Source organism: Arvicanthis niloticus, chromosome 1 (genome assembly GCF_011762505.2).
Source record: "Arvicanthis niloticus isolate mArvNil1 chromosome 1, mArvNil1.pat.X, whole genome shotgun sequence".
NCBI classification, from domain to species: domain Eukaryota; kingdom Metazoa; phylum Chordata; class Mammalia; order Rodentia; family Muridae; genus Arvicanthis; species Arvicanthis niloticus.
In genome coordinates this window covers 86,912,213-86,928,918 of record NC_047658.1, presented here as the reverse complement: position 1 = coordinate 86,928,918, position 16,706 = coordinate 86,912,213, and the positions used below count along the sequence as shown (strand labels likewise).

The 16,706-nt window shown below is 41.8% G+C and overlaps 1 protein-coding gene across 3 annotated transcripts in view; it reads left to right on the top strand.

The window, feature by feature from the left end:
- Pdilt (protein disulfide isomerase like, testis expressed) overlaps positions 1-15,793 on the top strand; it is a 29,742-nt gene extending 13,949 nt beyond the window's left edge. For all 3 annotated transcript variants that reach the window (XM_034484091.2, XM_076941742.1, XM_076941739.1), the window contains 9 exons: positions 2,563-2,696; positions 3,791-3,928; positions 4,919-5,029; positions 5,109-5,234; positions 7,683-7,880; positions 10,742-10,862; positions 12,881-13,059; positions 14,368-14,457; positions 15,391-15,793. In XM_034484091.2, the coding sequence (XP_034339982.1) occupies positions 2,563-2,696; positions 3,791-3,928; positions 4,919-5,029; positions 5,109-5,234; positions 7,683-7,880; positions 10,742-10,862; positions 12,881-13,059; positions 14,368-14,457; positions 15,391-15,666 (1,373 nt within the window). In that variant the 3' untranslated portion in view covers positions 15,667-15,793. The remainder of the gene's footprint in view (positions 1-2,562; positions 2,697-3,790; positions 3,929-4,918; positions 5,030-5,108; positions 5,235-7,682; positions 7,881-10,741; positions 10,863-12,880; positions 13,060-14,367; positions 14,458-15,390) is intronic.
- Positions 15,794-16,706: the final 913 nt, after the last annotated feature.

Genomic DNA, 16,706 nt, shown 5'->3' with positions numbered 1-16,706 from the left:
AAATATGTGCCTGGCAACTCAAAATGAAAAAAAGTTTACTCCAAATTGTGACAAGAGTTTCAGAAAGTGATACATTTATAGAAGTCAAATGTCCAGGGCAGGGGAGAGGGGTAGTAAGACAGAGTGACTGGGGACAGGGAGCACATGAACAAGGAAACTACCACTGCAGGGAAGAGTTGAGGCTGCAGCCATGGGTCCGCTGTCCTGAAGGTTAAGCTCATTTGGAGGCTTTCTTGATGATCTCGTGTGTGTGTGTGTGTGTGTGTGTGTGTGTGTGTGTGTGTGTGTGTGATTGGTCTGGGATGGAGGCTGCTCTTCCTTCAGTCCTGGGGGTTAGGGTTATAGGCATGAGGCATTATCTCTTACATCAATCCTCATTGTATCTACCAAAGCCGAGCATTCCTTTTTCTGTGCCCAGAAATACTGATGGAAGCTAGTTACTGTGCTCTGGGTAAACTACCCTAGGATTCCAGCTGTAGAAAGTAAGGGACAGGTAAACAAATGCATGTTGTTGTTAGAGGTTAGGAACACGGGTACTCCTAGGTAAGGGGTGGAAGGCTTCCATAGAGCTTGTCTTCCTCAAGACTCTGATGGGCTGGCCAGGACCACGCCGACACCCCATTTCTTTATCTGAGTAGCAGCTATATGCACATGTTTATTTTGTGAAAAGTCAGCCCATGTACATTACCGTTTACTTCTGCACGGGACAGGGCTAATTATGATTTTTCCTACAGGTCTAATGCTCTTAGAATGGTGGTTCTCAACCTTTGGAGATTGAATGGCTCTTTCACAGGGGTTATATGTCATATATCCTGCATATCAGATATTTGCATAATAATTCAAAATATTAGCAACATTACCGTCATGAAGTAGAAATGAAAATAATTGTATGGTTGTGGGGGGGGTCACCAAAACATGAGGAACTGTATTAGAAGGTCACAGCAGGATCAGTAAGGCTTGAGAACCCACTGTTAGGAATTGTGGTGGTTCCTGTTGTCATACTTACTGGATCTAGAATCACCTGACAGACGACGTTCTGGGGACACGTGTGGAGGATTATCGTTATTGGGCTAACTGATGTGGGAAGACCCATGTTAACTGAGGGGCGGGCCCTTCACCAGACAGGGACTAGAGGATGAGAAGTGGAGCAAGGCGGCCGAGCACTGACCTTCAGTGATCTCTGCGGCTTCCAGCTCCTGCTCATCACCTTGACTTCCCTGCCATGATGGGCTTTGCTTCGAACTGTGAGCCAGAACAAGCACTGTTCCCTTTCATTGCTTTTGCCAGAGGCTTTTTGTTTTGTTTTTGTTTTTATCATAGCAGCTAGCCCATAACTAAGATACTAAAAGTCTCTTTCAGTGGCCTCTGCAATTCTGGCTGGACGGCTCAATCTTTGGAAGGCAACTTGTCCTTCTTCAGGGCCTTTGCATGGGTGCTCTGCTCTATCTCAGGACCTTTGCACTGGCTTTCTTCCTAACTTGGAGGCTTTCCTTTCCTTGATGCCTCCTGCTTTCGTGCTGGACATTTTTCGGATTTCAGCTCCATGTCATTGTCCCTAAGAAACCTTTCCCAATCTCGTTTTCAGTTCAGGTATTTTTGCTACAGGTTCATATAACTTTGCTCCAAACACTTCCTTTGGGTGTGATTATACACTTGTTTGTGCAATTAGTTGACTATTGTCTTCCTCAACATATAGGAGCTTCAAAAGCCCTGGTAATTTGTTTCTGTTTTACTCATGACAACATCCACAAGACTAAGTATGGCACCTTAATACAGTGAAGGAAAGTCAATGCATATATGTCCAGTAAATGAATAGTTAAAGGAATTAATGAGTTACAAATGATGGTTTGGCTGCATACCAAAGTTATTCAAAAGAGATCCTGTTTTATTAAAAAAAATATTTAAAATTTTCTCTTCCACCCTATACCAGACACAGACATAAACAAGAACTTACCTCATTTTTTTTTTGTCTTGTGAAATTGATGTTCCTAGAAAAGGCACGTCTCTCTGTACACAGCCATGTGTCTGTTCTGGTACTATATGTCTTTCCAGACAAATATATGTCCTTCATGTGGCAGCTAAGTGATGGAAGCTGGGATTCTGGACCCTTAGTGGATGTCTGGGTCTAAGTGAAAGCATTAGAATCATAGATGCAGAAATTGCATGTTCCCAAAATTTACAGAAATATGTGTTCTTTTGACTTCTATTTTAAGAAAACCAATTCATTTTTCTATCACCTTAGAGAGGGTTGAGGGTACTTCTTCTCAGGTTAGATTCCTGGGTGGGCTGGTGAACAAGCTGAACCTTGCTTTCCTCATCTGCAAAATGGGAATTAAGCATTGCTGTGAAGGCTTAATATAAACACAATATTCAGTACAGGGTCTTTGCTGTGGAGAGAAGTTAGGGAAGTTAGCTGATGTTAATACATTCATATTTTGGAATTCTGGAGAAAAAAGAAAGCGGAGATACCGCCTTTAACTTGCAAAGGATGGGATTCAAGACAAGACACTTCTGTTCACTGAATTCAGGGACATTTCGATGTATTCATTTGTCTCTCTTCAGATGTGGTTGAATCAACAGCTTTGGTTGTTTGGTTGAGAAGACAAATTAGCAAGAAAGCACTTTTGTTCAACAACAGTGACGAAGTGGCTGCTTTTGTGAAATCTAGGCCCTTGGTCATCGTTGGCTTCTTCCAGGTACTGGGGTGAAGAGGTGGGAGGTTATTTCCAAGTGGTGAACACTGTATGTGGGGAGGGTTTGGGGGAAGGATGGTTTTAACTTGGATGGGGTCCTTGCTCAATCCTCCTATCCACTGAGCTGGTGTTTCCAGGGAGCTCCCAGTCCAAATGAAGAAAGAGAACATGAAAGTTGAAATGTCAGGAGTTAGAGGATGGAAAACATGGAGAGGGTAGGAGGAAATTGACATCCCTGTTTAGTTTATTTTAACACTGGAACTCTGGGGGATCTATTTAGACTATCAGAGACTAGGTAGGTGGATGTCTTTGTTTTCTGGCTTGAGGATGGTTTTAACTATAATTCTAACAGGTGCCTAAGAATAGCAAATGCTTAGGCTAAGCCAGTCTCTAGAGATCAGTCCTCATCCAGACCCATTGGGGAAGATGCTTGGGAAAGCACATACATAATTTAAACATGACTATGAAACGTCTTATGGTCACTGTTTATTGATTTTATTCTTTACAGTTATAAATGTTACCAAGTATGTTTGCTTGTAGAGAATGAGTTTTTCATGTGCCCTAACTGATTTACTTTAGATTGACAATTCTTCATCTCTCAATAGACATTAGTCTTTGCTATCATATTTACATGAGGAGAGTGCATGGCTCTTTTCTTTCTGCTTCCCCATGAGGATTCTTGTCCCAAATAGTCTTTCATGCTGAATGTTGAACTTCAAAGGCCAAAAGTGCAGCTGCATCTCAGTAACCGTTCACATTTGCTGTTGTGTGCAGTCAAATCAAATCACTTCTTCTGAAAGTGATTCAGGAGTAAATTTTAAAAATATTCTTAATTCATGGGTTGGAACAACTTTTAATAATAGGAAAAGTGAAGATACCCAGTTTTTGCCATTGGTCTCTGAGAATTTGCCATGTGTGGTCCAGTCATAGCTAGAGGAACATTCTAGGTGGGAAACATACATAAAAGGAGACTTAAATCACCTAGCAGAACTTAGAAAAACAAAGGCATAGATGGAGTATTCTTTCTACATTCCCCTCAAATAAGCTAGGTACTGTTGCCTCCTCCAGAGAATCATGAGATGGTCTTTTCCAAACAGGATTTAGAGGAAGAAGTGGCAGAATTGTTTTATGAGACCATCAAGGACTTCCCAGAACTAACGTTTGGAGCAATACAAATAAAAAATTCCTTTGGACGATTCCACGTGATCCTTGACAGTGTCCTGGTGTTTAAAATGGTAGGTCTTGGCCCTAATGATCATGAGGGAACTTCACTTCACACTAAGAGACAGCATTTGGGAACAGGCTGTGGTTCCATTAGCTATGACCTAAGTGTCACTGTATTAGTTGACTTGTGAGAAATCTGTTTTCTGGGTCCCCTGACTTCCCAGCTTCTCTGCCTTTGCCAGTATGTGTCATACATGGAATTTGGGAAGTCCCTTCACAAACCCTATTAAACTTCTTTTAACTGTATTCTATCTACATGTCTAAAGTTCTTCAGAATAAACCAATTATAAAATCAAAAGCTAAATACTAATTATGGAAAATACATTCCAAGTATTTTTGTATTTATTAATGATAAATACATTTATTAAATACTTGGATTCTGCATTATACCTATGAGCAGAGGTATATTTTATTTAAGTACTAATTGTATTATTATAATTTTTATTTTGAAAGTATAACTGCATATATACTCTAGTCCTTTTTCAAATTCATGATCTCTTTTTTTAGCTGTTATGTATATGCACACACACATATAATTAAATGCATAGATAAAACCTTCTCAGTTCATATAATGTTATAGGAAGGTATATGTTAAACAGTTAAGCATTGAACACTATGGTTAGACTAGTTTTAAATCCTGGCTCCAGGGTTGGGATTGATCTTCTGGTTCTGGGTTTGCTTTTGTATCCCTGATGCCTTCAGCCACTGTTTGGTGGCAGTGTGGCATGGTATCCAGCCTTAGTGCAAGTATTTTGGTGAATTTCAGAGCATGGCAGCTGCCAACAGTCAGTCACATTCCCTATCACACACATAGACTGATTTGCTCAGTGTTCATATCTATTAAATGCTTGAGTTATGTACTACACCTGACAATATCCTCAGTGCTTTATTTTCATGCCAGGGTGGGGATGGGGGTGGGGTGGGGTTGTGCCATTTACATCTATTAGGTGTATATATGATGAAAGCTACTACCATCTAACATGCCTTTCCTCTGGCTCAAGGGAAAAGTCATGAAACGTCAAGAGCTTATCAATGACAGTACAAACAAGGACCAGCTCAATCAAGTCATAAAGCAGCAGCTCACAGGCTTTGTGATTGAGTTAAACCCTGAGGTCAGTGGCAAAGGGGTCCAGGAGGACAGTGGGGACCCTTGTGTGTACTCTGAATGACACGCTTCTCTTACCATTTCAGAATAAGGACCTGATTTATGAACTGAATGTCTTGAATCACATGTTGCTGTTTATCTCCAAAAGCTCAGAGCCGTACAGCACCATAATCCGGTATTACAGACAAATTTCAAAGGAATTCCAGAACAAGGTTTGTAACTGAGTTCATTGCTGAAAGCTCTTTAATGGTGCCCAAGAGCAGCAGCACTCTGAGGGTAGTTGTTTTTTCTACTCATTATAAATTAATTCAGGAATTAGGTGCTCATAATTTGCATATACAGTTCACAATTTACATATCAATGCTACATAATGTTTACTGTTTTATTTTAGATGAGTCTATCCCATTCTTCCTTTGTGGGGAACCAAATCTATGGTCTTTCATTCATCTTAGTAAATATACTAAAGGTGTTCGTTTCAAGTCTATGTTCTACAGAGACTCCGACTTCAATGTAGAAAATATGCACTCAAATCAATGAGCTAATGGACATTTCTCAGTGCTCGTAACTACCATCAGCAGCATCAGTGGAAAGAAATCACCTCTTATCCCTATACCTGTGTGTAACACACTTACTACATCTGGACTATGAAAGTTCATCTCTTATCCCTAAGCCTGTGTGTAACACACTTACTACATCTGGACTATGAAAGGTCATCTCTTATAGCCTATGCTTATGTATAATGGCTTACTACATCTGGGCTATGACAGGTCACCTCTTATCCCTATGCCTATGTGTAGTGACTTAATGCATCTGGACTGTGAAAGTTTTTTTGTTTTGTTTTTTTATTTAAAGTTATTCTGAAATTCAATGATAATGTTGAAGCATAAACACAAAGTAAAGACATTGAGGTATAAACACACTAGTTTTCCATAAGATGCTTCCAATAACAGATACCTCTTGCCACTATTAATCTATTTTTCATTTCTCAATGTTATACTTTCATATATTTAATGTGACTGACTGTTATCTGGTGGTTCTTTTGACTTCTCATGAGCTATAATAGTCAATACTTAATCATGTTTAATTTTTTAAGAAAAATTATTGTTAGTGTGTGGGTATGTGTGCACATGGGGACATGTATCCCACAGTATGTGTGTGGGCATCAGGGGACCACTATCAGGAGTCTGTTCTCTCCTTCTACCATGTAGGTCCTGAAAATTGAACTCCAGTTGCCAGGTTTGGCAGCAGACTTCTTTACCTGCTGAGCTATCTTGCTGGCCCTCAATAGTATTTCCTCATTTTTTGACCTTAATCCTTTAACGTAGCTGGAATTTATTTTGGAATAGATCAGGAGATGGAGTTCTAAATTCTCGTTGCTACAATCAGAGAGCATCCCAAAATGTCATTTCTGAGCTACAGATAAAGGGTTTGAGTAATATTGTCCCGCTAAACCTTACCACCTTATGCCCACCATAGTATCCGGGGCATAAAAATAACTGGTACTCATTGGATGTGTTCAAAAATAATTTAACAGTCTGTTCTGTTTTGTTGGTTTTTTTTGTTTTGGTTTGTTTTTTGTTTGTTTGTTTGTTTTATAGCTTTCATAGAATACACAAGACCTGTGCATTGTCTCTTGTGGGCAACCTTTGGATGAATGAATGACAGATGTCTAGAGAAGCTTCTAATTTGTCTTCTTAGATCCATTCTTGCTTATTCTTTGCAACTAATTATTTGCGAATTTCCACCTCAACACTCTCTGACATGATACCATCTTTATTCTCATCAAATCAGACCCAAGCTTCTTTCTGGAATTCCGATCTCCACTTTCACTTTCACAGTGTCTGATTTCATCCCCTGCGATGCTCTCCATCATAGTGCTGGTGTCTTACTTGCCTTTCCTTTCCAGAACATTCTAATTTCTATGTTCTTTTTGATACTAGAGCTTTCTTTCCTTTGCATTGCATTTCTACTTGATGGACTGCCGTTCCCTGTTCTGTTTGCTGAAATGGATTTTTCTCCTGGCGCACTCACTTCTCTGAGCCTGTGTCTCACCTCATCTGCATGGCTTCTCTGCCCCACCACTCTGTGTGCTTTCTAACCCTCACTTGTCATTAACTGAATGTGTTTCTTATCTGTGTCCTTCACTAGGATGTAAGATCCAGGGAGCAGAGATTCTGTCTTCCCCATGTAGCACAAGTGTCCGTGAACTGTTTAATATGTACTTGGTACTCTATGAACATTTATTGTGTGAATGAATGAATGAATAAATGGGTTATGGGTTTTCTTCATAGAGTAATTTTGAATTTTGAATGTGAGAAACATTCTTCTACTTGCCATTCACTAAACCAGGCCTTTGCACATTCTTAAAATAACCCTCTAAAGCAAGTACGATTAAGATCAGCATTTTACAGATGAGAAAACAAGACATGGAATGAGTATGAATGCTCAGGACTTGCTTGTTCTCTGAAGTTGTGGATTAGGCGCTGCATAAAAGCTAGGCTGAGGAGGCTGCCTGTCTGCTCCTGGTATATGGGTGGGCCTGCCTAGAGGTGCTCCTTAATACCTATTATTTGAGTTTCATTGGTTCCTAGCTTCTCAGTGGTTCTCTTCCTTTGATCTGAGGGGTTCAGAACCTCAAGAAGTTTTGCTTGATTTGGCAGATTCTTTTCGTCCTTGTGAATGCGGATGAACCTAAAAACAAACGCGTCTTTGAGTACTTCCAGATCTCAAAAGTCAATGTCCCATCTGTTCAAATCCTGAACTTAAGCTCTGATGTCAGGTATAAAATGCCCACAGATGACATAACCTTTGAAAGCCTCAAGAAATTCTGCAACAGCTTCCTCAGCAAAACTGCCAAGGTAAGGCCTGCTCTCAGGTAAGGCATGACTAGACCCTGAGTGCCTCCTTACAGTTCTACTGGGTTTGTACATCTATAGGAAGAGACAGAACAGAGACCATCCCAAGGTTCAACATGACACAGACTCTTCGTTTTCCCCCATGAATCACTGCAGCTTGCGGCTTCTTCTGAAGCTGGAGATATGCTGCCAATTCTTCAGTCATAAAAAAAATTCCCAGGAGAAGGTCAGCTGTTCTAGAGCTGACTTGTCATCTAAAAGAGAACATCCTTACAACCTCTTCTCAGAAGATCCCTTTGACCTAGGGTTAGGAGCGAAGGAGACAGAACAACTAGCAGCCAAGAGTTAGCCCCAGAGCTTCAGAGACCTTTAATGTGTGTGGGCTGGAGAGGCATAGTCCACGTTGCTGGAAGAGGTAGGTTCAGAAACTTAACTATAAGCACTCTTGCTGATGTCATAGTGTTTATTTTACAGACTGAAACATCTTTGTGAGTAAACAGAGAATCCTCCAAACATGTTTTGGATGACAGGAGTATGTGGAGAGTCTTCAGATAATTCAACATCTATGGGGAGCTTACCTCTGGCTGCTCTATTCCCTTCTGTTTATTTCCATGGGGACCCTGCTTCCTCTGCAGCCTTCTCAGGGGGAAGCTCTTCTCTGACTTACATAATCATGAGGTCAGATGGAAAAGCTGGTGTCCTTCCTGATGCTTCCAAACCATTTCTCCTTCTATTATCTAAAACCCAATAATCTTTGCCTTCTGTGCCTTTGGCGTCAATCACACCACTTCCATTCTGCTTTGCTATCCTCTGACCATCTCCCTTTCTCTGATGATGCAGGCTTCTCAGGGAAGGCTACCTGCCTTACCATCTTTCCTAGACACAAACATCTGACTTATCTATGTTCTCTATGAATGGGCAAGTTCACACCATCTCATCCACCTACTCTTAGGCTCATAATCCTGAGCTCGAAGTTCCTCCAAAGGCCTCATTTAAAGCTGCTTCTCCTCTTAATTCACTTCACCACTGACCACACTGCTAAAGAGCCTTGCCCCTCCCATGACCTTTCATCTTTAGATCCTATTTAAGTCTCTAGGATATCATTCTCCATGAACTTGAATTCTATATCTTTTCCCTTAACTCTGATAACTTCTTCATCCTCTCTATGTTCCATTTTTTCTATATCTTGAAGGTATAGAAGGTATATATACCTCTAGACAAAAGTCCAACTCCTGCTGAGCCCACTTAAGTTTAATTCTACTTCTGTAATAATTTTGGGGAAAAGGCAACTTCACCATGATACTGACAGATCTTGTGGACACACCAACAAAACCTCTCTCTACTAAGAAATGTCAGCATCTCTGTATAAATCTCTCTAAAGTTTTTACCTCTTTAATTTTAGGTCAATTTCTCTTTCAGTCCCATTCCTACCTTCTGTCTCAGCTCAGCCTTCTAGCCATGTACCAACAAGGGAAGAGAAGTCTTAATTGTAGATGCAGCCCTACATCCCATTATCACATCTACAATATGCCTGATTCACCCTCCCTAGACTCTATCTTCCCTCCAGTTACATGCAAAAGCCAACATGTTCTCTTGTGCTCCTGGAACACAGATCCCCCACCTGACCAGTGATTTCTGTTTGATCTGCCTATTTCTAATTCTTTATTGTTTTCATCATAGCTCATCTTCTATGTCCAATTTCTCATCACCTTTATGCTTCCAGTGAAAGCACCTTCAAGTCATTTCCAGATGCTATGAGGCAGGGGAGGGACGACAGCACTACTAAGGAGAAGGCTAAAGAGTTTGACAGAAGCCAGACAACAAGGACTTCATAAGCATATTAAAGATTTGGCATTCCATATACCAGGAGAAACCAGATCTCCATGATAAAAATAGAGTCTTATAGGAAAGAAAGGCATAGTGAGGTTTTGAAGGAGATTCAGAGGGAATCTATGTGAGAAACACGGGCTAGCTAGACTAGGGTAGTCACAGGGAAATGGAAAAAAAGAAGGTATAGACTCAAGAGATACCCAAGAGTCAGTGATAGTATAGAAAAACAAATTCTAAGATTTCTAAAACTTTCTTTAAGCCAAAACAGCTGCTGAATTTATTATTTTCATCATCCATTTGCAAATTCTTTACCGAGGTCTTTCTATATGCAGGCACTTGATGAGAGAAGAAGAGAAGTCCTTTATGGCATTCTACCGAGTATGGCAGAAAATTAGAGAAAAGGAAGCAAATATTAATTCTGAAAGTAGCACAAGGGAACATTTCTAAGAACTTATAGTAACAGGACCTCATATAATTTGGGAAATCCAAAGCATGTCTCTGAAGAACATCTTGAAGGATAAATTTGAGTTAACTGGATAGGAGGGTAGAACTTGGAGAAGGCTTTCAGGCAGTGGGTAGAGGGTACCAGTCAAAAGTGGCTCAGGCTCTGGGGCAACTGATGATCAGTGTAGCTGAAGAAAGCCAAGAAGGAAAGTAGTGATGAACTTGGGGAACACCAGCACAGAAACGCCTCGGTCTTGACTCTCATAGTAATGAGGACGATCATTGTTTTTGAGCATTCTAGTTGAGAAGCTAATGACATGAGTCCCACTGTCATCTGAAAAATCCCAAGAACTGTGTGTGGATAAATTACAGCCCAGAGCTCTGACTTGCCCTCAGCACCCTGACCCTGACCTCAGGCGGCTCTGGACAGTGCAGAACTATCATTGGGTTTGTGACTATCTCTGCATTACAAATCCTTTCAAGAGTTTGTCTTTCCAAGCCTTTCATTGTTTATGGTGGAGGTGGGGATCCCCATTTGCTTGTTCTTTTCTGTAGTGGGGAGTGTTAGACTTCTTGAATTTGCTTCCTAGAAACACAAATCCAGTGAAGAGATTCCAAAATATTGGGACCAAGGGCCAGTTAAGAAGCTCGTGGGGAAAAACTTCAATGTGGTTGTCTTTGATAAGGAAAAGGACGTGTTTGTGATGTTCTGTAAGTATCTCCATAGAGACAATGAAAGCCTAAAGGCTCCAATACTTTTCAAGTATTGTTTCTGAATTCTTGGGCAGTGCAGTCTCTAAGCCCATAATCTCTAAAACCATGCTGAAGGTTATCTCCTGACTCTCAAAAAGATTAGATCAGGATGCCAGCATCCATGGGCAATTTGATGCCCCAAATTAATTTTTCCCATGTATGAATGCTTTCCACCTAATCCAGACCCGTGACAGTGTGTGACAGTAGTAATATGGCTGGCTAACATGGCTCTATTGGATGCAACAGTATGTTAGGACTCAGGCTTGAGTCACTGTATTATCTATGTCAATTAATTACCTACCAAATCCTCTTGAAAGTAGCTACTGCTGTGCTTCCCTGTATGGATCACTCAACAGAAACTCAGCCAAAAAAGATTCTCAGTATCACTCTGTAAGTGCTAGAAACTGGATTTGACCATTTTCAGTCTGGCTCCAGCACTTACATGCATACTATCACCCATAATTCCCCTTATCCGATTCATCCACTGTTCCTGTGAGGTAGGGGCACAAATGTTTCATGTTAAGGATTTTGTATAGTATATGACATGTTGCAAGCGCTCCAAATAATGACTGCTGTTACTCCATCATTATCTCCACTGCCGACTAAGGACTATGGTCATTACCCATCATCTTTGGTTTATATATCAGCCTCCCCAAACTAGAGCCTTCTTATCATAAGACACTTCAGAAGGTGACTCCAAAGCTACTTCACACAGGCAAAGGTTACATTTGGTGAGCTTCTGCACCAGGCTAGGCTTGGGTGTAGCAAGGCAGTGAGGGAGGCACATTGACTTTCTCCATGATACAGGTCAAGGTCACACAGTAAGTACTAAGAGCTAAAGTAAAGGCATCCCTGTGCTGAGTCCATCATACACCCTTTCACAACCTCAATGAAGCAGACACTTGCCAGCTGACAGAGCGTCTGAGAGCTGTACAGCTGAGTCATAGTCTCTGCTCCCTGTTATCACTGAGCTGGGGACGCCATTGGCTACTTCTGTGACACACAGAGTTCTGAGAACACTCATTTCCTTCTGATGAAAGGCAGCTTCATTTTCTTAGAAGCAGGGCCGTTGGATTGCACCCTGGGGTTTCAGCCATTATAGTCCTCCATGTTCCTAGCCAGGACCTATCAGGGCTCCAGGGGGTGTCTGGGTGCTGCAGGCAGGAGGTTTGGTCACCAGGGGTGCTTGGTTGATAAATGGATAGATGAGCTTGCAAAAGTACAATGTCAGGGCCTCTGAGGCCATTCCTCCCACAGAGTGAAACTTCTGAGTTCTGAACTTCAGATAAGGGCAAACCAGTGAGGTCTGGCTTTCCCTGTTTTGGATCTCCGTTCTGGTTTCTTTCCAAAGGGCCAGCTGTCTGGGCCACTCAAAGCTCAAGGAACTTTCCACAAGAAAGGCCAGTGTCCCCTGCCAAGGGTAGTTGTCACAATTTTAAGACATACCTGTTTAGCTTCCTGGGCATATTCTCTTCCAAGGGACTGAAAGGCATGTTCGATTGTTACATAATAATATATGTTATGTAACTTTATACTATGCCATGTTTGCAGTACAATCAATCCCAAGTGACCTGTCTTCATATCCTATTCCCTTTGCTTAGTTTTCTGGATGACCTTGGGCAGGTAGCTTAGCCTCTGTGTTATAAACACACCATTTTCCCTTGAACATAACAATGGCATAGATATTTTCCTTGGTTTTCTCTTCAGCTGCAGTGGAACACTATTCTAAAAGGAAAGTTTTTGTTTTCTTTTAAAGACCATATTAGTGCATGGAAAATGTTAGTGTCTAGGAGAAAGGGGACTAGGCTTAATTTTTATTCTGATTTAATTAATAGTGATCATATCTTGAGATATAAAAATAATCTATGGTGTAGCCTGCTGAGCAGACACATGGTAGGAAGACAATACTGCTGCTGTACAACACCAGCTTTCAGAATCCTGGACAGCAGGAGCTGAGCAACACCCTTCTTTTCCAGATGCACCGTGGTCTGAGAAGTGCAGGGTGCTATTACCACTGCTGGAAGAGCTGGGCATAAAATATCAAAACCACTCCACCGTCACCATCGCCAAGATCGACATCACAGCAAATGACATTCAGCTGGCAAACCCAGAACAGTACCCATTCTTCAGGCTTTTCCCTACTGACTCGCAAGAGGTGAGAAGCCTTGAGACCACATAGTTGAAAATGCTAGATCATTACCAGGAACACAACTTCTCTGCAGCTCAGCCTAGTAGTCCCTAGTATGTTCTCATATTCGGGTGTGGAATATTTTCCAGCATATTCCACACAAGTTCTAAGACTTGTAATTGTGTACAACTTGAGTCCATTGCTTATTGTTGACCAATCACCATGTCAACTGGATATGGATGTTTTGATTGGACAGAGTCACTTCTAATATTGAGGCTGAGCTCTCTGTAGTTCAGACTACAGAGAATAAAGGACATCTGTACAGGAATATTGGGGTGGAATGCTACTGGATAAAAGAGTGTATGCCGGACATCAACAATCCTCTTTACACTTGGAAATCCTAGGTCTTGTTCAACTATCACCAGGGCTGGTGGAACACACTCTCTGTGGGACCTTGGTAGCTGGAAAAGGATATCAATCAAAGAGGCATGAGTCAAGGTCCTTGTTCCAGAGATGAGAGACTGAGGGGAGAAAAGTCATAATGACCTAGGTCCATCTATGTATGCAAAGGGGAGAAAAATCTGGAGGATAGATATGGCTAAAGTCTTCATGCAGACTTGGGACTCTGGAGAATAGTGGAGATTTAAATTTGGTTCAAGGAGGGGTTGTGAATTCTATAGGTAGGATATATAACATAAGTGATAAGATGGGCAGGATGACCAGAGCATCGTGAGTGCATGTGATAGCATCCCAGTGCAGAAGGCGCTTGTAAAGAAGCTGGAGAAAATGAGGTTAGATTGACAGGATGGGGCTAAGAGCCACCAATCTTAAGTTATATGATTAAAAATCCCCCTTTAAAGACCCACAAAGGAAAAGGAGCTATTATGAATGCTTGCTGAATGCTACTAATACCAGCTACTCATAAGAGCAAATGCATGTGGGACTTACATAAGCCAAGCACTGCTTTAAGCACATTTCCTATATTAGCTCATGTAATCCAACAACATTGTGGGGAAGCTCTTGGAGTTAATGCCATATGAGAAAACTGAGCCACAGAAGTTCAGTAAAGAGGTCACATGAGTAAGTAATCCAGCCAGGGGTTAGACCTGTAAAGTATGGCTTTGTAGTTCATAGATGCCCCATTCCTCATGTCCTCTGATGAGAGAGGTTTCATCCTTATTTCAGAGCCATGGAAAAGAAAGCTCACAGAGGTTAAGGCATCCTTTGGTAGGTCCAGGTTGCTAGGAATTTGTTCCTGGGTTTAGTTTTGTAATCCTCTATGAGCAATTTACAAGAAGAAGCTCCCATCTTAATCCTGCTCTACTGTCTTCTTAGGCTGTCATGTATAAAGGAGAGCACACCATGAAGGGCTTTTGTGACTTCCTGGAAAGCCATGTCAAGGTTAGAATTGAGGAAGAAGAGGAGGTAAGGCACACATCTACAGGCTGGGTTTTCTCTCGCCCACACAACTACCAGGAAGCCCATCTAAAAACTATGCCATGGCTCCATCTATTACCTCATTCTCTCTGGAGATGGCTTTGAGGCTGCCCTGGACAACCACCCACTCTGAGTGGTTATTTTATGGGAACTTGTGACAAGGAAGTAGAAATGGCAGTCATCTGATAACAGACTCTCAAGTGACATACAGACTTCAAAACAGCTGGCCCGCTTGTCACTTTCCTGAGACGGTGATCAAATGTCTTGGTAGGAAGGAGTCTTCCCTCTGGAGTCGCTGTCCTGATGGATGTGACCACAGTCTCCCCTTCCTCCTAACCACACCACCTTCTAGAAAGTGCCATTTAAATCAGTTAGAATGCTTTCTGTTGCTAATATCAAAGACTCCCCCTTGTCTGCTTCAACAGCAATGGGTGTTTATCCCCTTTACCTAGTAGGACATTGGCACGTCTTGACCCAGATGGCCATATCTGCTTTCTGTCTTCCTTGTTTCTTCTGTCTTGGGAGTTTTCTCAAGCAGTCACTTCTCCATAGATAGGAAATGTTACCCCCATGGCTCCAAACTTACCTCCTCCCAGTTTAGAAAGAAAAGATCCATTTCTCAGTAGTTGTAATATACATGCTAGAGAGGGCTCTCATTAACTAAGCCAAAGTCACCTGATCTGTCCTAGAGTTAGGGACTGGGCAGCCACACCTGTCATATAAGAAGTGTGCATTCTGTCAAAAGGGTCAAAACCATAGTTGGGCACGTTATCATCTTTATCCTTGAGGAAACATAAGCCACAAATGATTCTTTCCGGGCTGACCCAGGACAGAATTACTGGTTTTCACTACAATGTTCACACATACTTCCTTATATTCCGCCTTCCCTTCCCTCTCTTGTTCCCACATTTTTTTTACCAGCTATCATACATTGAGCAAAATGAAGTAGAAGAGGAGGAGGTGTTAGCTGAACCAGAGATACAGCTCATAGAGAAGTTGCCTGAGAAGCCTCTGCTCAAGATAGAGGACACAACCAAACAAGACAAGCCAGCCAAAGAGTCTCCTGCGCCGGGCAGTATAAGCAAGCAGGAAGAGCCAGAGAGAAGGAAGGAAACTACTGAGAAGGAGGAGGAGAAGGCTCTGCCAAAGGAACAGCCAAAACCAGAGAGAAAACTGGAAGTCAAAGAAGAACTTTAGCTTCTCTCAATCCAGGTCCTGACATCAATTTCTGAGGGAATCTACTCTGACAATGCCATATACTGAGTGGTTGGATGGGTGGGTTGGGGGACTAGACAATAAAGCCTTATGAGTGTCTTTGATCTTCTTTGCTCATCTCCTCTTTTTTCCTGACTGGTTCCAACTGGAAAAGCCACTTGGTCTGGAATTCAGCCAGGGTTGCAGGGGGAGCCATGGCTGTCCTGGAACTCACTCTGTAGACCAGGCTGGTCTTGAACTCAGAAATTCACCTGCCTCTGCCTCCCAAGTGCTGAGATTAAAGGTGTGCGCCACCACCGCCTGGGCAAAGTCTTGAGAAGCCTAGCATTATAGATCTCTATCTCCCCAGGTCTCCCAGTTTCCACATACCAGTCACACTTCTTGAATATTCTTTGAACATAACACTTTCTCTTCATGGGTTTGTTACCTCTACCCAAATGCATGCCTTCAGGATACTTACCCCGCCCCCATCTTCACTCATCTCTGCTTTCTTCATTTAAGTCTCAAATGTAGCCATTTCTTTTTTTTTAATATTATTTATTTTTTTTTATTTATACAAGTACATTGTAGCTAGCTGTCTTCAGACACCTCATAAGAGGGCATCAGGTCTCAATACAGATGGTTGTGAGCCACCATTTGGTTGCTGGGAATTGAACTCAGGACCTTTGGAAGAGCAGTCAGTGCTCTTAACTGCTGAGCCATCTCTCCAGCCCAATGTAGCCATTTCTAAGAGGCTCTCCAAGAGGATAATATTTGAAAGCATTTTGCTATTTCACCAAGTGATCACACAATGCCTGCTCCTGCCACCACTGTGGCCAGCCCCGTGAATACAGATACTGTCTTCTTAGTGACTGTTGTGTGTCCTGCATGGTACATTGTAGATGCTCAATAAACATCCTTGGATCAAATGGAATAATCAGGCAGCACCCTTTCTCTCTAAGAGACATGATCTCATGGGTCATCCCCAAAGGAAGAGGTAAAGACATTGTTCCAGGTCCATGCTGGTCTCTGCATTGATTGTT